This window comes from Lagopus muta, chromosome 10, assembly GCF_023343835.1.
Source record: "Lagopus muta isolate bLagMut1 chromosome 10, bLagMut1 primary, whole genome shotgun sequence".
In the NCBI taxonomy this organism is placed as follows: domain Eukaryota; kingdom Metazoa; phylum Chordata; class Aves; order Galliformes; family Phasianidae; genus Lagopus; species Lagopus muta.
In genome coordinates this window covers 2,596,113-2,612,350 of record NC_064442.1, presented here as the reverse complement: position 1 = coordinate 2,612,350, position 16,238 = coordinate 2,596,113, and the positions used below count along the sequence as shown (strand labels likewise).

The 16,238-nt window shown below is 52.6% G+C and overlaps 3 protein-coding genes across 7 annotated transcripts; 1 reads left to right on the top strand and 2 right to left on the bottom strand.

Annotated features, from left to right (window-relative positions):
- Positions 1-207: 207 nt before the first annotated feature.
- On the bottom strand, positions 208-2,589 carry KBTBD13 (kelch repeat and BTB domain containing 13). Its single transcript, XM_048955955.1, has one exon. It carries the CDS (start codon positions 2,146-2,148, stop codon positions 766-768), a length of 1,383 nt encoding a protein of 460 aa, XP_048811912.1. The 5' UTR covers positions 2,149-2,589; the 3' UTR covers positions 208-765.
- A 229-nt stretch (positions 2,590-2,818) lies between these two features.
- On the top strand, positions 2,819-7,854 carry RASL12 (RAS like family 12). The gene is made up of 6 exons (XM_048955976.1): positions 2,819-3,213; positions 3,826-3,942; positions 4,630-4,686; positions 5,895-5,968; positions 6,036-6,226; positions 6,562-7,854. Exons 2-6 carry the CDS (start codon positions 3,834-3,836, stop codon positions 6,926-6,928), a joined length of 798 nt encoding a protein of 265 aa, XP_048811933.1. The 5' UTR covers positions 2,819-3,213; positions 3,826-3,833; the 3' UTR covers positions 6,929-7,854.
- Positions 7,855-7,965: 111 nt separating this feature from the next.
- On the bottom strand, positions 7,966-14,417 carry SLC51B (solute carrier family 51 subunit beta). Of its 5 annotated transcripts, none has more exons than XM_048955972.1 (7): positions 14,311-14,417; positions 14,097-14,219; positions 10,914-11,014; positions 10,048-10,422; positions 9,623-9,760; positions 9,089-9,179; positions 7,966-8,385 (listed from the first exon to the last, which is right to left on the bottom strand). In XM_048955972.1, exons 3-7 carry the CDS (start codon positions 10,951-10,953, stop codon positions 8,166-8,168), a joined length of 864 nt encoding a protein of 287 aa, XP_048811929.1. In that variant the 5' UTR covers positions 10,954-11,014; positions 14,097-14,219; positions 14,311-14,417; the 3' UTR covers positions 7,966-8,165. The 5 variants fall into 5 exon arrangements, with proteins under 5 accessions (XP_048811929.1, XP_048811930.1, XP_048811932.1 ...); XM_048955973.1 differs by lacking the exon at positions 14,311-14,417 and adding an exon at positions 12,366-12,513 and having other exon boundaries at positions 14,097-14,290; XM_048955975.1 differs by lacking the exon at positions 14,311-14,417 and having other exon boundaries at positions 9,623-9,757; positions 14,097-14,293.
- Between the last annotated feature and the right edge of the window lie 1,821 nt (positions 14,418-16,238).

Below are 16,238 nucleotides of genomic sequence, written 5' to 3'. Positions count from 1 at the left end.
CATCTCCTAAAAATATCCTTTGGATCAAATGAGAGCATTTGGGTCTGTTGGGAGCTGGCAGGCAGGCTTGGAGAAGACGGTGGCTGTTTATTGCACTCATGGGCATGATGGATGGTTCCCAGGGAGGAACCTGCTCACTCTGGACCACAGCTTTCTCCTGTGTGGGTTTTTGGAGATAAACTCCTCGCGGTCTTTGCCCTCCACCCCCCTCCTGTGTCCCTTTGTCCCCTCATCCCAGGCGATGTCTCCCCGGGGAGCCCGGGACTGCCTGGGAACTGTGTGAGCAGCTCTGAACGCTGCTGCAGCTGAAAACACTCAGCAGGCAGGAACGGGTCTTGATGTGGGTCCTCTGTTAGGAGACATTTTCCTTCAGGAGGAGAAAAGAACACAAGAGAAGAGTAATGACACAGGGCTTTCTACAGCTTTCCTTTTAATTCCAGGATATAAGGAACCATTAGAGCAGAGAGCAGGTTTTATGCTGCACACCTTCAGCGTGCAGTCCAAATAAATGTCTGCATCTCTCCAGAGCCTGTTCTCTGCAGAAGCCACAAAGCCCTGTGTGCCGCGGGCTCGCCCGTCGTGGCACTTTGCACGAGGCTGCTGTGCCAGCAGTTCCTGTCACCCCTTCCCCTGTTGCAGGGTGCCTCGTCACCTCTGGGTCCAATGTGGGGTATCCTTGGCAAGAGGAGGAGAGGAGCCCAGGGGAGCTGTGCACAGAGCTGAGGCCATATGCAAGGAGAGCACCCCAAGGTGGGATGGGGCCAGCTACGTGGCGATGTCGTGATTGCGCCGGGGCAGCCGCAGCAGGAAGGTCTGCAGGGAGCCACTGCGCGGGAAGCCTGCCCGCTCCTTCTTGACCCTCCAGGCCTCCTCCTCCACCGAGTAGAGCTGCGTCAGCATCTTGTTGACAGTGTACACCGTGTCACCCTTGATGGTGGCGGTGAAGAGAGCTCCTTTGCTGTTCATGAACTGCCCGGGCAGAGCCGTCCACTGCCGTGACCTCAGGTTGAAGCAGTCGATGACGCAGCGCAGGAAGTCGTCTCCGGGGCCGTTGCGCATGACGTAGAGGTTGTCGCGGTGGGCCACCATGCAGTGCCCGTAGCTCTGGTGCCGCTTGAGCTCGGTGACGGGAAGCCACGCGTCCTGCTGGCTCTCATACTCATAGATGACAGTGGTGTCCAATGGCTTCCACAAGCAGACGAAGATCTGCCCCATGGCCTGGGCGCAGGGTGCAGCCGAGCTCGGCTGCGGCAGATCGGAGATGAACGTCCAAGTGTTGGAGGCCACGTCGTATCTCTCCACAGACTTGAGCGAGATCTTCTCGTACTCCCCGCCGATAGCATAAAGGCAGCCCTCGTGGCCCACCAGCCGGACGTCGTAGCGCAGCTGGTGTGGGCTGGGGAACTCGCTCCAGGCGTCGCTGTCGGCGTCGTAGCAGAAGCTGCTCTCCACCACCTGCTTGCTGGCCCCGTAGACGCCGCCCACAATGTAAATCTTGTTGTCCATGGTCGCCATGCCGGCTAGGAACGTGCTGGCGCTCAGCGGCAGGCAGGAGAGCGTCCTCCACGTGTTGCTCTCCTCGTCCAGGTAGCAGATGGTCCTGGAGAGATCCTCCAGGAACTCAAAGGTGGGCGTGTGGGCTCCCACCGCCACGAAGGTGCTGGGCAGCAGGGCCTGCACGTAGGCCAGCAGGTCAGCAGGCAGGCAGCCCAGGTGCTCCTCCAGCTCAGCGTAGCTGTCCCGGATGTAGAGCGCAGCACAATGGAAGAGGTCCAGGAGGCCGAACACGGCGGCAGCGTGGTACAGCAGGAGGCAGTTGTCGGAGTCGATGGAGTGGATGAGGTACTTGGCCAAGGGCTTCACCTGCAGGAAGGCCGCGCACTCCACCGCCCGGAAGGTCTCCTCGCCGCCCAGCACGGGCCGCTCGCCTGCCAGCACGCGCAGCATGGCCAGGAATCCAGCAGCGCTCAGCCCGCCCAGCCTGATCTCCTCCTGCGTGCTCTCCCTCATGCCCGAGCGGAACAGGGCACGGAAGTACTCGCTGCTCTCCACCAGCAACGCCTTCTCCACCGAGAAGCACTGCTCCTCCACACGGATCCGCACCCTTCCCGAAGGCCCTACCCGAGCACCTTCATCCTCTGGGCTCATCCTGCCCGGCTCTGGGGCAGCCCCTCCTCGCTGTGCCCACCCTCGGGTGTCTGCCCTGCGTCCCGGCGGCTGCTTGCTGTAACCTAAATCCTTTCAGCTAAAGATAGCCCGGCTCGTGATCGGCCCCCGGGCAGCGTGCCCCTTCCACAGCTCCGTCCCAAAGCACAGCGAGGTTCCCTGGTGGCTGTGGAGCTGCCGGCAGGTTGGGGCATCCTCCTCCTCATTTCCCACCACAGGCCATGGGCATCACAGGGCGGGCTGCACGTGGCTGCCCTCCCTGCTGGGAAGAGCACAGGGCCGTGCTATTTTTTCTCTATTTTTTCCCTTAGTTGTACGGCCGCAGTGGGGGACGGATGTGAGCAAATCTCCATGCCTTCAGCTCAGCCGTGGGAAAGGAGCTTTGCATGGCCCAGGGCAGGAGAGCCCTCCTTTGTGGGTTCCCCCAGGAGGAGCAATGGGGGCAGAATCCATCCCTGGTACACGGTCAGTAACACGGTCTGTGCTCTGTGGGGACGGTGCTGGCGCAGTGTCAGAGCAGCAGTGGGGCACCAGTGGTGACAGTGCTGTGCTCCCCAAAAGGTCCCTGTGCAGGAGAAGGGTGAAGCTTTGCTGCGCCCTGTGCTGGGAAGCAGAGCTTTCCCAGATCTGTAATGGCTTAAGGAAAAAAGTAAGATTTCTTTCGGATTGCTTTGGATCACTCTCCACCTGCATCCAAAGGGGGGTGTAGGGCAGGAGCGTGTGGCCATCCCCCCGAAATCAGTCCCCAAATGGCTGTCCTTCCTTCCACGGGGGGTTGATCCCGTCCCCCCTTGGAACTGTTTGCCGGCACTTTCACGTTCACAGACTATTTTGGGAGGGTTTAAAAATATCCTCCACACGCTCCCTGCTACTGATACCGCCCGCACCCCGGATTGGGGCTGTGCACGGACCGCGGGGGCCGCGTCCAGCCCCATCTGGGTGCCCCATCCCAACCGCTGTGATCTCCATGACAACGCTGCCTCCAGCTCCCACCTCCTCCCCGGGTTTGGATCCCATCGCGCTGATGGCTCGGGGCGGTCGGCAGCGGTGAGTACTGCCCGTGCTCTGCTCTCCCTCTCTTTGCGTTTTGGATGCAAAAAGGGTGGTTTTTTGTGCTTGCTTCTTTGTTTTCTCCCCACCAACCCTGCCGGCACCAGACGTTATCCATGCTGAAGCGCATTGAAGGAGCAGGGAACGCACAGGGATAGATAGGAGCACGCTGTGCCGGTGGGAGATGCACTGAGCGCGCTGTCCTCAGCTGAGCAGCACGGGAGGATTTAGGGGGTCCGTGCCCATTGGGGGGTCCCAGCAAGGCGCATGGGATCATCGCAGAGCCGATACCAGCCGTTGTCTCTCTGCAAATCTGCTGCGGGGGCAAAGCAGGCAGAGGGACGGCAGTAGGGTGGCCGGGGACGCGTGTCCAGCCCGGCCCCGTGCGGCAGCTTGCCTTACAAGGAGTTTGGCTGCGACCCGAGCGGCGGGAGCAGCGCTCGCCTCCTCCTGCCTCATTCATTGCGAGCGGCACTGGGGCCGCTGCTCCCCGGCACCGCCGTGAGCTCCGAGCGCCCAACATCCCAGCGGCAGGTGGGACGCTGCTTTCTCTCTTTCTGGGGTGCGGGTAGAAATGGGGTCCCCCATCGTTGCTTCGCTCTCTCGCAGGACCGAGGATGGCCTCGATGTTCGGCAAACCGCGGGTCAGCACCGAGCGACCGCCGCAGAGCCCCGTGGCAGAGTGCAACGTGGCCATCCTGGGCTGCCGGGGGGCCGGAAAGTCAGGTGGGAGCAGCGCTGAGCCGCAGCTGCTGTATGGCTTTTCGGGAGCCGCGGGTGCCTGCACCGCTCCTGCTTCCAGCATTGGCACCACTGCAGCATCCCTGCCCCGGTGCCGGGCAGCATCCCTGCTACAATGGGGTTTTGTGTGTTTGGGAAAGCAAAAAGTTCCTCTGCAATCGTTCCAGAGCCCCCTGGGTCATGTGCACGGCTGTGGCTGCGTTTGCTTGTTTTGCATGTGATTCCCATGGATGTATATTTATATTAATGGCTATTTGTGGACCTTTTTGGTAGCAGCAATGTTTCCACCTGTGCGATTTGGGGCTGCATTCTGCATGAGTCCTGCAGGAAGCACACAGGTCACCAAAAGTGGGTCCCCAGAGGCCATCTCTGTGCCCCACTGGTGAGGTGAAAGCCTCTAAAAATCATCAAATCGTAGATGTTTGGCCCAGAATGGCTTTCTTTTTAGTGGAGAAAACAACCTCACTTTGTAAGAGGCAATCCTGGGAAAGCCATGGGACAAGTGGGCAGGATTTGGGAGAAAAAAAGTTGCTTTTGGGCTGGGAAAAGGGGTGGAAGGCAGATGGGAGAGGGGTGAATGGCCCCACTGCTGCGGGTGGGGTGTGATGGGATGGGAGGTGACAGCATGCTGCTCAGTGGGGTGACCATGCCATCCTCCTCCACCTCCTGCAGCACTGACAGTGAAGTTTCTCACCAAGAGGTTTATCAGCGAGTACGACCCCAACCTGGGTAAGGCATTTCTCCCCCCAGTTATTGCACCCCAGCATTCTCTGAATGTCCCCAGTGTGCTCTGCTTCCCATCTCCCACACTTCCCATGAGTACGGCATCTAAAAGGGGGAAAAAAAAACAACACGGCACCAAAAAGCAAAACAAGGAAACAAAACCCATCAAATAAACAAACAAACAAACCCAAAAGACATGAGAAACGTCAAAAGGGCCGAATTCAACCCAAAACAGCGGTGAGAACAGGCACGTCCCATAGGAAGCAGCCATTCCTTGCATCTCCTCTCCAGATGTGGCCCTCCTTTAGGTGTGGCCCCCCATCCCTCTTTGGGATGTTGGCTGAGATGAGGAGCGCTGCACTGCAGGTGTCTCTGGGGACCGTGTGGTGCTGTGGAGTGGCTCTGGGCAGTTTCTTTTCCACCCTGTTTGAGCAATTAATAACTATTTTCTTGGGCTTGTTTCCAGTCTGCAGTGAAGAGCTGTAAATGATTTATCAGGGACATTCGGGAGATATGGAGCCCGTCCAGGAAGCGGCTCCAGCCCCTCATCGCTTCTAGGAAAGAAGGAAAAATCCTCTGTTCAGTTTCACAGCGGCTCTGCCATCTTCCCACTGCAAAACCTCCCCGAAAGGCACCCACCAGGAGCAGCTGGCAGAAGGCATCCCCCGATGGAGGAGCCCTCCTGGTTCCCAAAGCCAGGCCTTGCTGCTTTTGCCCGAGTGATGGGCGCTCAGCCCCGTGCTGAGCCCTTGACTGCCATGTCTCACTGGGTCGTGGCATTGAGATAAGGGCTGAGCCAGGGGTGATGGCCATGCTGGAGCCCATGGTGGGGGTGGAGAGCAATCAGCCGCCGCTTGCAAAAATGCAGCAGATTCTGGGGTTAAACCTCAAGGAGATGAACCCTGTCAGGTTAGGGAGGCTGTGGTTAGGGTGGTTCAGAGCGGGTGGGAGCTCGATTTCTTGCCAAGTGGAGTCAGGAGGTGGAAAGAATAAATATGCCACCCTGCTTTCTGCATGCAGTGGGAGAAAGCAGCTCCCAGCCAGGCCTGTCCCCACTGCATCCTTCCAAACGATGCTGTTGGAAGGAGCACAGTGTGTCCCCCAGCAGCGGATGCTCCTTACCAGAGGCTGAGCTATTTCCATGACACCTCAGCCAGGCTTTGCCTGGCACTGGGGTCGCACAACCCATCCTCAGAGCCACCCTTGCCTTGCAGAGGACACCTACGCCTCGGAGGAGCTGGTGGACCAGCAGCCCGTGCTGCTGAAGGTGATGGACACGGCCGACCAGGTGAGGGCCGGGCAGCGCCGGTGCCACAGTGACATGGTGCCACGCTCACCTCTCCTCTCATCCTCAGGACGGCCCCGTCAACTGCGAGCGCTACCTGCACTGGGCCAACGCCTTCCTCGTTGTCTACAGCATCGACAACAGGAGGAGCTTTGAGGGCTGTGGCCGCTACCTCGATGTCCTCGCCCGGCACGCGCGGGGCTGCCAGCGCCAGAGCCCAGTGCTGCTGCTGGGCAACAAGCTGGACATGGAGCAGTACAGGTACCCACCGCCCTTCTTTTCCCAGTGGGAAACGGCCCCACTGCCAATGGGGCAGTGTGCTTGCTTGGAGCCCGTTGCTGCCTTTGGTGGGATGCCTTGGAGTAGCTATGGGGCCTTGACAAACTGAGCCTTCATCCCTCTGGTCCTCAACCAGTGGTCCTGCTCTCAAGACCTGTCCCCTTTCCAAAGGGTTCTGTCATCACTTCCACATCCTACACCCTCACTTGCCTTTTTTTGTTGTCCCCTCGTTGCCAAAACAAGAGGACCCCTCAGCCCTTTCTAATGGGCCAAGTGCACCAAGTGAGACCATGCCATTGCCCCTCCGCTCTCCTCAGGCAGGTGACCAAAGCCGAAGGGATGTCCCTGGCCACCAAGTTTGGGTGCCTGTTCTACGAGGTGTCGGCGTGCCAGGACTTCGCGGCGGTGCAGCACGTCTTCCACCAGGTGGTGCGGGAGCTGCGGCGCGAGGCAGAGCACAGCCCAGCCCTGCGGCCTCTCTTCGTCGCCGAGGAGCAGCCCTGCCTGGCCGTGGCCACCCGGCATGGCCTGGCCAGCTGCACCATCAACACTCTGTCTACTGCCAACCTCAAGGAGATCCCCTCGGTGGCCCAGGCCAAGCTGGTCACTGTCAAGTCGTCGCGAGCTCAGAGCAAAAGAAAAGCGCCCACGCTCACCTTGCTAAAAGGTTTCAAGATATTTTGAGGTGCATCCCTTCCCTGTCCTGCAGGGGGCTGGTAGCACTGGGGATGGGGACCTCATCCCACTGACCCCTGCACAGCCCTGCCTGGGTGATGCATCTGTGGATTTGGGCTCGCCTGGAGCCAAGAAGCATTGCTGGAGAGCCGTGCTGTGCATGGCTGCTCGGGCTTCTGTGTGTGAATGGGACCAACTCACCAGCAGGCAGATGGGAACCCAGGGAGTGAGAACCGCTCCTTCATCAAACACAGAGATGCCTGTGTCTCACGGGTCCCCTCACCAAGCAATAACCAGGAAGAATTCATTTTTTTCCTCCAAATGAGAAAGATGTGGAGAATGTCACAGGTGACTGCGGGCCTCAGGTGCCCTGAAACTGGTCCCTGTGCATTGAAGTAAGGAACACCAAAACAGCTGGTTTTTTAACCAACTTTTTACAGGACTATGTTCCTTTTCAAAGGTTTTGCAAGCAGAGATGCTTCATCGACCAGAACACATTCTTAAAAGCTTTTCTTTAAAAAAAAACTGTTGTCTTTTCCAAATGTCTTAAGTTATTTCACGGCCTCCATGTGTGCCCTGTGAAGGGTGTGAAGCAGATCCTACAGCAGAGTGCTGTGTGCCATAGGCAGGCTGTGCCCATGCCAAGGCCCGGGGCTGTGTGCTCGTGTTTCTTGAGGTGAACGTTCTGCTTCTCCCCAGAGTCGCATCTATCCGCAGAGCAAGATACCATGTGCATATTTGTACATACATTCATACAGATACGACTACAGTGATTAGAGAGATTCAACACAGGATTTTGATCGAGCACTTTGGAAAATATTTTAATAAAGGTAACTTTTGAAAAGAACAAACGCTCCCCTGCTTCAGTGTCAGTGTTTCCATGTCTGCAGGTGAGGGCCTGGGCCCTGGCTGACTGTGAGCCCCCACCTCTCCTCCCATCCCAGCAGGCGGCAGCTGAGCGAGGGGCGTAAAGAGCAGCCAGAGGAGGCTGCAGAGGGGAGGCACAGGTTTGCCTCTGAGACCTGAGCTGCTTCTACTGACACAGCTCTTTTGTCTTTTCTTTTTCTTTTTCTTTTTCTTTTTCTTTTTCTTTTTCTTTTTCTTTTTCTTTTTCTTTTTCTTTTTTCTTTTTTCTTTTTTTTTTTCTTTTTTTTTTTTTTCCAGGCTACAATTTTTCAACTTTTCAATCTCCAGTTTCTGTGCATTGAGACGTTCTGGTAGGTTCCTTATGGCCTCACATCAGCTGTTACATGGCATCCTCTGCTGTCTCCCTGTACAGAGAGGTGACAGTCCCATCCTTCCACTGCACCAGCACCTCTCCCGATCTCTCATCCTGTGGCGGTGGCTCTGGCTTCTGCGGGCTTTCTGGGCTGTATTCTGGCACAGTTATGAGGGCTTGCTTGGTTTCCAGCTCAGAATTCTGGGCAGCTTGCGCCGCTTCTTTATACATGTGGATCTTCCTTTTCCTGCAGGGAAGGCATAAAAAGAAACTAAGGAGTGAAGCAGCGAGCCAGGCCCACATTTGGGGTGCGTGCCTACCTGAGCTGACTGCTCCCTCCATCTCTCTGCACGCTCAACACTGGGAATGCTTCAGCTGCTTACAGGAAGCCCTGCCAGCTGCACTGTGTCATGTAAGTGGTCTCAAGTGTTTGAGTACACACAGCCACAATGCTTACATTTGAAGAACACACAGTGCCCCACATCGCTTAAAGCAAAGCAGTAACACCCAGCAAGCCACCACTGAAATGAGAGGATGGCAGGGCAGACCTGCAGCATCTCTGTTCCTCTTACTTCAAGATGAAAGCTCTGACGCAGGTGTATGTTTCTCAGCCTAGAAGGCAGTGAGTTATCCCTCAGCTGAAGGACTGCTGTGCAGTGGGACAGCACAGGGAAACACAGTGGGAATGCAGATGGCTGGGAAGTCCTGCTTGAGTCCCTGAGTGCTCCTGTACTTATAGGAGAGCCCCTCACATACACATATTCCTCCTAACACATCTCTTGGGCTAGCCAATGCTTTGACAGATGCTTTACTAAGGATTCACAGAGAAGTGGCTTGTTCTGAGTGACACACGAGGAGAGCAAAGAGCCATGCAAGGTTTTACAATGAACTGTTTGATGTTCTCACTGCAGCACCACACCTCAAACGACCTCTATGTTTTCCTGACTTACCTGTTTCGTGAAATGTTAATGGACAGAAGGACAAAACCCAAAATTGTGACCACGAAGGAAAGCGCAAGGATGGAGTAATTCCACGGTGATGCTGGGGGAAAGCACAAACAGGCAGTGTTGGCATGCATGGAGCAGTGTGGCCTGCAGAGCCCACCCAGGTTTCCTTAACAATCCCTACACTCTGGCTGCTATATCTCAGTTGCAGGCTGAGGCCAGAGGTGTTCAGCATCAAAAGCAGAACATTCAGCTCTTGTTTTTGGAGATAACCTCAGCCAACCCTCCCTCACTGGGTTGGAGACTTGGAGAATTGGTTCCTGCCTGTCACAGCTCTCTAAACCAGATCACAGCAAAGCCTCGTGCCTTGGCCTCAGGCATGTCCCACTTCCTTTGGAGGTGAAACTGAGGGTTTGTATTTCTGGGGTAAGTAACCCCCTTAGATAAATCTCTCAGGCACCTCAAGTAGCAGGAGGATTCACATCCAAGGACTGTACATTTCTGTGTCAACTCTCAACCCCATAAATCGATGGGACTTACGGTCTTCTCTGCGGAAGAACCACAGCAGCTCCTCCAGCTTTTCTGGCTCCATATCCAGCAGAAGGCCAGCACTGTATGCTGTGTGGTCATACACGTCTGTGCTGGTAAGGGCTGCGGATAAGTAGCTATATTGTGCTGCTGTGGAGGAAAAGAACAGAAAGCCATGATGGTCTTTCACTGCAGGCAAAAAATAGCCTTCCCCTTAGCTCCCAAGGTTGTCCATGACATCTCTTCAAGCAAACAGAATGAAGCTCTGATGCACAACCTCATTTCATATGCTCAGAAAGTAGGGAGCATCTTTGAGGAATGCATTTCTGCATTGCCCCCAAGTGGGGCACCCAGAGCTGGAAAGACCCCAGGGTGCCCACTGCCCTCCCACATTTCCCAGCAGTGCGTGTGCACTGGGCCCCACGGGCAACACTGACCTGGTTTCTCCTTGCACACACTCCTCTCTGCAGCACTTTGCCACTGAGCCTTGAGACCTCTCACATTCTCGAGCGCGACTCCTTTTTTGCTTGCCACCAGGTAGCCCTGGCTGCTGCCCAGAGGAAAGAGCAACGAATTGGAGCAGTTCCAGCTCGTGAAGCCCACGCTGTCACAAGGACTTATCTGCACTCTGTCGGCTTCCACCACGGAGAGGCAGCTCTGTGTGCCATGATTCCTCAAAGAATCTCCTTGCCAAAACCAGTTCTGGAAATCTGATGCTGAATTACAGTCTGACAGCAATAAATCCCCATCCGTTAGGCTGGCCTGTAAACACTGCTTGACTTTAGCATTTTGCAGCAGGAAAGTTTCAGTGTCTGCAAAGAAATCAGAATGTAAGCATGGACACCCACACACAGTTCGTGTGTCACCCTCATGACAGTCAAATGTCCTCCTTGGTGCAAAAGAGGCTGCAATACTGCTGTGAACAAAGGTCTAGGGTGCAGATTTCCTCATGCCTAGGCCCAGCTGCTCATGGTGTATTGTGAGAAAAAGAGGGCCCATGTCCTGGAGGTGGAAAAGACCTATTTCCAGACAGCTGAGGTCCACATATGCATGCCTCTGCCATGATACTACATGTGCACACTCAAAGAGGTGTTTGCCCTCAGCCAGTGAGGCATTTGTAAGGCCATACAACAACGCTGGAAACACTTGTACATGTGCCTCCAGCTCCTGTGAGCCTGCCCTGCACACAACCTCATGCTGTAACCCCTGCTGAGCCTGGAGTGGGTGAGCCCATAAAGACACACAGCCCTAGCAAATGTAACCTACTTCACCCACACCATTGTCCTCTAAGCGAACACTCTACCTTGCAGCAGAAAAAATGAGATAATCCAGAGTAACTTCATATTTGTCTGTGCAACTGGGGTGGATCACGACTTCACCGGTGTTTCTTCAGTTTGCGGATGCCTGGGAAAGAAAGGCAAGAGGTGAAGATTCAGTCACCAAGAGCCCTGGAAGTTACAAGAGTTATTGAGCACAAGGAGTGCAGACAGGGGGCCATTGTGTTTCTCTTCTGATGTCTACAGAAGATGAGACAAAAGTACAAGTAGAAATGATAATCTTTTAAACAAACCTGTGCTCATAAGGGTGTGGGATGAGGGAGAAGAAGGCTCAGCTTCAAGAGGAATAATAGCCTGCTTGCCATCGAGGCAAAGGTATCTCCCATTCATACGGGAAGCAGAAAGCAATTCCTTGACCTTTAGTCCCCGACTTGTCAGTGGCATTAGTCCAGGTTTTATAGCTGCTTGTCCAATGTAGTTATTCAGCCTCCCTTAGAGGGCCCTGATCTGAGCAGAAGACTTTCAGTTTCCCTGGTCCCATCCCACCCAGCCTGACTGTATCTCTGCCACCTCCCAGTCCATGAGGCTGCCAGGACAATGTGAGCTGGGGCAGTTTTGTCCACACAGCCCATAAAAGCACAGCTTGAGTGCAGCCAGCACTACCAAGGATATTGCCTGGAGACTAATGACTGCCAAGGGAAGGAATGGAGTCAGAGGCAAGGAAAACTGTCCATTCTAAGTTCTCTTGAAACCAGAAATGTTGGATCTACTCAGCCCACTGCTCAGCCGCGAGGCAGTAGAGATGCTGTCGCTGCTCACTGGCTTTATCTGAATTGTCATCCATTCATAGGTGAATGGCCCCACGGGCGATTAATTATTATCTGAAGGCTGGACTTTAGTGGCTGTTTGATACTCACAACTTCTAGTTGTATTTATAGCATGGCCAGGAGCTGACTGAAGCTGTTCCCTGGAAGTCACTCACAGGCATGTTCCACAGCACCAGTTGTGTCAGTAACGCTCCTGCTGACTCCATGGGCAGGCGTTTGTCCTATCGGTTATAGACCTAATGATTGCTCCTATTTCCACCCCCCACTCTCAATGTCTTCACGATTCAAAGTCCACAGTTTATAGCCAATCATGCATGCAGGCTTGCTCCCTGCTGCCAGAAAATCTCCTGTTAGCGATGCTTTTAGGACAGGACTCTGAAATACATCACGTGGTCTGCTTTGATCTTACACTTCGGAATATACAAATAAAACTGTTTGCAGCAGTTAGGCATGCCAATAGCCTCACAGTCCAGGTAAGCTTTAGCTGTTCACACAGCTCACTCCTCAGAAAGAAGGAAATGGAGTGCTGGTGCCAACGAAATCAACTTATAAGTCTGCTACACCCTTGTAAGAATGCCACCTGAATGCATTAAATCTTGCTGTGCAAGGCTTCTGTCTAATCATTTGCTTGAGCAGGAAAATTAGACATACTTGTTGCCGATTTTCTCCTGAGGTGTTCCTCAACTTGAGAGACACCTCTGAGCAGCTGCACAGCAGGAACGCTCCAGAAGATTGCTAAAAGATGCCTCTTGGGAAGATGGATATTGATCTTGTATTAGCAGGACAAGTCGGTAAAAGCCTTTAAAGGAAACTCCTGTTATTGCAAGGATCTTTTACATCCACTGAACTAGTTTGGAAGTTTTGTTCACCAAAACTACAAATAAAGTGCTCTCAGGCCTGTATGCACCCCGTGGGAGAGCTCCCTCAGGACTGTCAATCCTCCACGTGTGGCTGACCAGCTCGACCCAGAGCACTGCACCACCAGTTAACCCATAAGGACCAGCGAGCCCCACATCGAGCACACCCTCAAGAGTTTGGATCTCCTCCAAAGTCATCTCCTCCACCTTTCCTCAGGAGATGCTTTGCTCTGCTCTCCGTGTCCCAGCTCGGCTGAGCACTGCATCACCAAACAAGGTGAGAGATCGCGGGTGATGCCTTCCCCATTGCTCCTTACCCCTGTGTCTCAGTTGGATGGGGGCACGCCCTTAGATACAGGCCTCAGACAACTCAAGGCTGTGGAATTTGGTCACAGCCTCTGAAGACAGGGGGTGCTTCCCAGATCTGGTACAACATGGGGAACACAAATGAGAGGTAGTATGTGCATTTTGAGCATGTGTGGAAGCAGAAGGGATAAACAGGCCAGTGCCTATGAAGGAAGCATTCTGCCTGTGCTGTTCTGAATGTATGTTTGTACCTGAGCCATCTCATCTTTGTTTTCGTTTTGGAAATGGCATTTTCACACTGAAACCTGCAAAATGCAGATGCTGTGTCCTTGTCAAACAAGGAGTCACTCACCAATGCCACCCCCAAATCCTCTTGCTCAAACCTAGGATTTCTGGGATTTGATGGCATTTTATGAAACCTCAAGAAAACTGATCTTGTTCCACATATGCTGTGGAGCCACCTTTGCTTTCTATGTGGATCCTTATCAGGCCTAACACTTTGGTTGCTTATCAAGCCAGACGTTGCTCTCACCCTGCGAATGACAAGTCCTCAGAGGCTCACTATAGTGATATAGGTGGAAACAAAAAACATCTGGAAAGGCCATCCTGTTGGTGTCCCTCCTCAATACTCACTACACAGTATGAGACAATGTGCTTGTCGCATCCCAGACTCTGTAGAACCGTCTCCTCTTGTCATCCAGACCCTTTATCTGCTGGTTGTCTTAACTGATCATGTTAAGCTGTGTCAGTTATTCCAAACATATTACCCAAGCGGGACGCCCTGTCTTTGGGATTCATACAGGATATACAGTGTCACATCATGAAGAAACAAATGGATGAGTTTGTATATACAAAGGTACATTGAGAGCTGAGTTCACTTAAAGAACACAGGAAGAATGTTTAGTATTTAAAGCATCGAGACAGGAAGGCAGACTGTACTATTTTTCAAGCTTTGAAAAGTCAAAAGGTAAAGAGCAAATCTCAGTTAAAGCAGATGCCCCTTTAAGTGCTTCCAGGGCTGTTTATATGCAGGAGTTATCCCAGCCCACCCCTCCCTTGCCATTCAGTCTCTTCTTAGATGAGAAATGCAGCCTTTGCTTAAAATTGAGAATCTTAGCTTTCTATGCAAAACAAATAAATGAACTTTCAAGGAACAGTAGCTGTACATGAACTCACAGGCGAGAGCACCAGGAATGGCAGCTAATCCCAGTTAACTCACCATGTCTCCAAGCCCCACCGTGTGAAGACGTCTCCCCAAGCACCCGTCAGCTCCTTCCTACGGCGACCAGGTCCTGTCCTCTCGGAGTGCTATGCACTGTGATTCATTCTGCTTCTGAGTCACCTGTGAAGGGAGTCCAACAGATGAGGTTTGCCCCAGTCCCTGAAAAAACACACCTCTTTAGTGGGGCCATGCACAGCAGAGGGTGAATGACCTTTCTCCAAAGAATGAGCCGTCAGGAACTTCCAGTTTATTTGCTCAGGCTATTGGCATAATCAGTATTAAAAGAGCACGCTGAGTAAATGACGCTGCAATCAGTTACCCTGGGTTAAAACAAGTGATTCTGTTCATTCTGACTGGCTCAGCCCTAGTTACATAGAGGAAATGCATCCTGATAAATCAGATATTAGGCTTTTTTTTTTTTTTTTCCTCTCTTTCTTTTAAGAAAATGGTCATTCTGAGGCTCTCAGAGCATCTTAGATACCAACTGGTTTTGCAGACACAGAGATTGTGCCACCGTTTTTTTACAGGTACTGGCAAGTGAGTTAGCAAAGTCAACAGGCTGCTAAGAGGCTGTACAGCCTGACAAGACTGATGTGCAGCATTTCTGTGCCAGTCACATCTGGGAAGAATGATTCCTTTTCAATACAGCCTCACTGCACTATGTGACTCCTGAATGGAGCTGCATATGGCACAACAAGCTTTGTGCACACAGTTAGCACCGCTTAGCTAAAGCTTAATGGGAGATGGGCACAGTCTCCATATGCTTGTCCAGTCCTGGGTGTTTTCCAGCCTGGAACAAAGCATCTTTGGCACTGCAGTCCTGTTCCAGAGTGATTAATCTTTTGAATCCCACTCCACATCCGACTGAAAGTTTCCTCTGGCTGCCCCTGTGAAACTTCATCCCACATACATGCATCCTCCCCAGAGGGTGATGCTCTGCTGTTCATTGTCAGCCTGGCAGGGCTCGGGTCAGAGCTCTCACTCAGAACCATGTTCTCTGGGAAACAAGATCTCCCCACCTCAGAGGGAGACAAGTCAAAGTGTCACACATGCTGTAATCACTCTCTTGTTCCTCCCCATTTCAGGGGGGACTGTTTAAAAAAATGCCGTCACACTAGGGGAGGTGTTTCCTTGTGAGCAAGGAAAAGCATCCTTGTGAGCCTTTCTTTATGCCAGGTACAGTGACAGGCCAGCAAGTGGTCCCATGAGCAACACAACCAAACTCCCTTGCCCACTGCCTTTGAAAAATGTGCAAGGAAAGAGGTGCCCAATAGCTCCTCCTGCACAGGAGACCCTCAATGCCCTGCTGTACCGCTTCCAAACCTAACAGCCAGAGCGGGGGGACAGCAAAACTTATCAGTGCACCAGGAAAGTAGCTCCTGTTTCAATCCTTGTCCCCCACAAAAAGAGGCAGAATGCAGGCTCATAGCCAAGGTGCCTTTAGGACGTAGCACTGGAAATAAAACCAGTTCCCCTATGGTTACAGCAGGCTCTTGTTCCCAGTAATCCTCTGGGGAGGCACTCAGAAGCAATCTCTTCATCAGTGAGTGTTTTATTTCATGCTTCCCTTGACAACACTGGCACGCTAATGGGAGATCTATTTACTTCTTGGAGACTCTTTCAGTGTCTTTGGCAAGGAAGCAAAGTGTAGATAGGACATTGATTTGTGTTCTGCTTCCTCATTGGATTTGTCTTCACTCCTCTTAAGAAGAACTCCTCTGACCTTGGTGTTTTAATTTTCTTATCTTTTTTGAACTCTTCTGTGTCTTTGACCTGAAATGCCTGGTTACAGAATAACTAAATGTTCAAGGCTTTTTTTTTTTTTTCCCTATATAAAAAAGCAGAGTTCAAATCCAGCAAGAAAGCAAGATTTGGAAGCTGTTCTTTTTTTCTTTTTTTTTCTTTTTCACAAAACAATTAGGTTGTTGCTTCCATTCTGCTATAAAAATTCACATTCAGATGAATTATCAGTTAAAATTCATGTACACTGTGGGCAAGGCATAAAGTAGACTGAATTACACAGTTATGTTAGAGCTGAGGATGGATTACTTGGGAGTAAGTATTTTGAAGTGAATTTAAGTCCACTTCATAAATGCACTTCAAATGAAACATTAATTATTTCACGAGTATGTCTGGCAA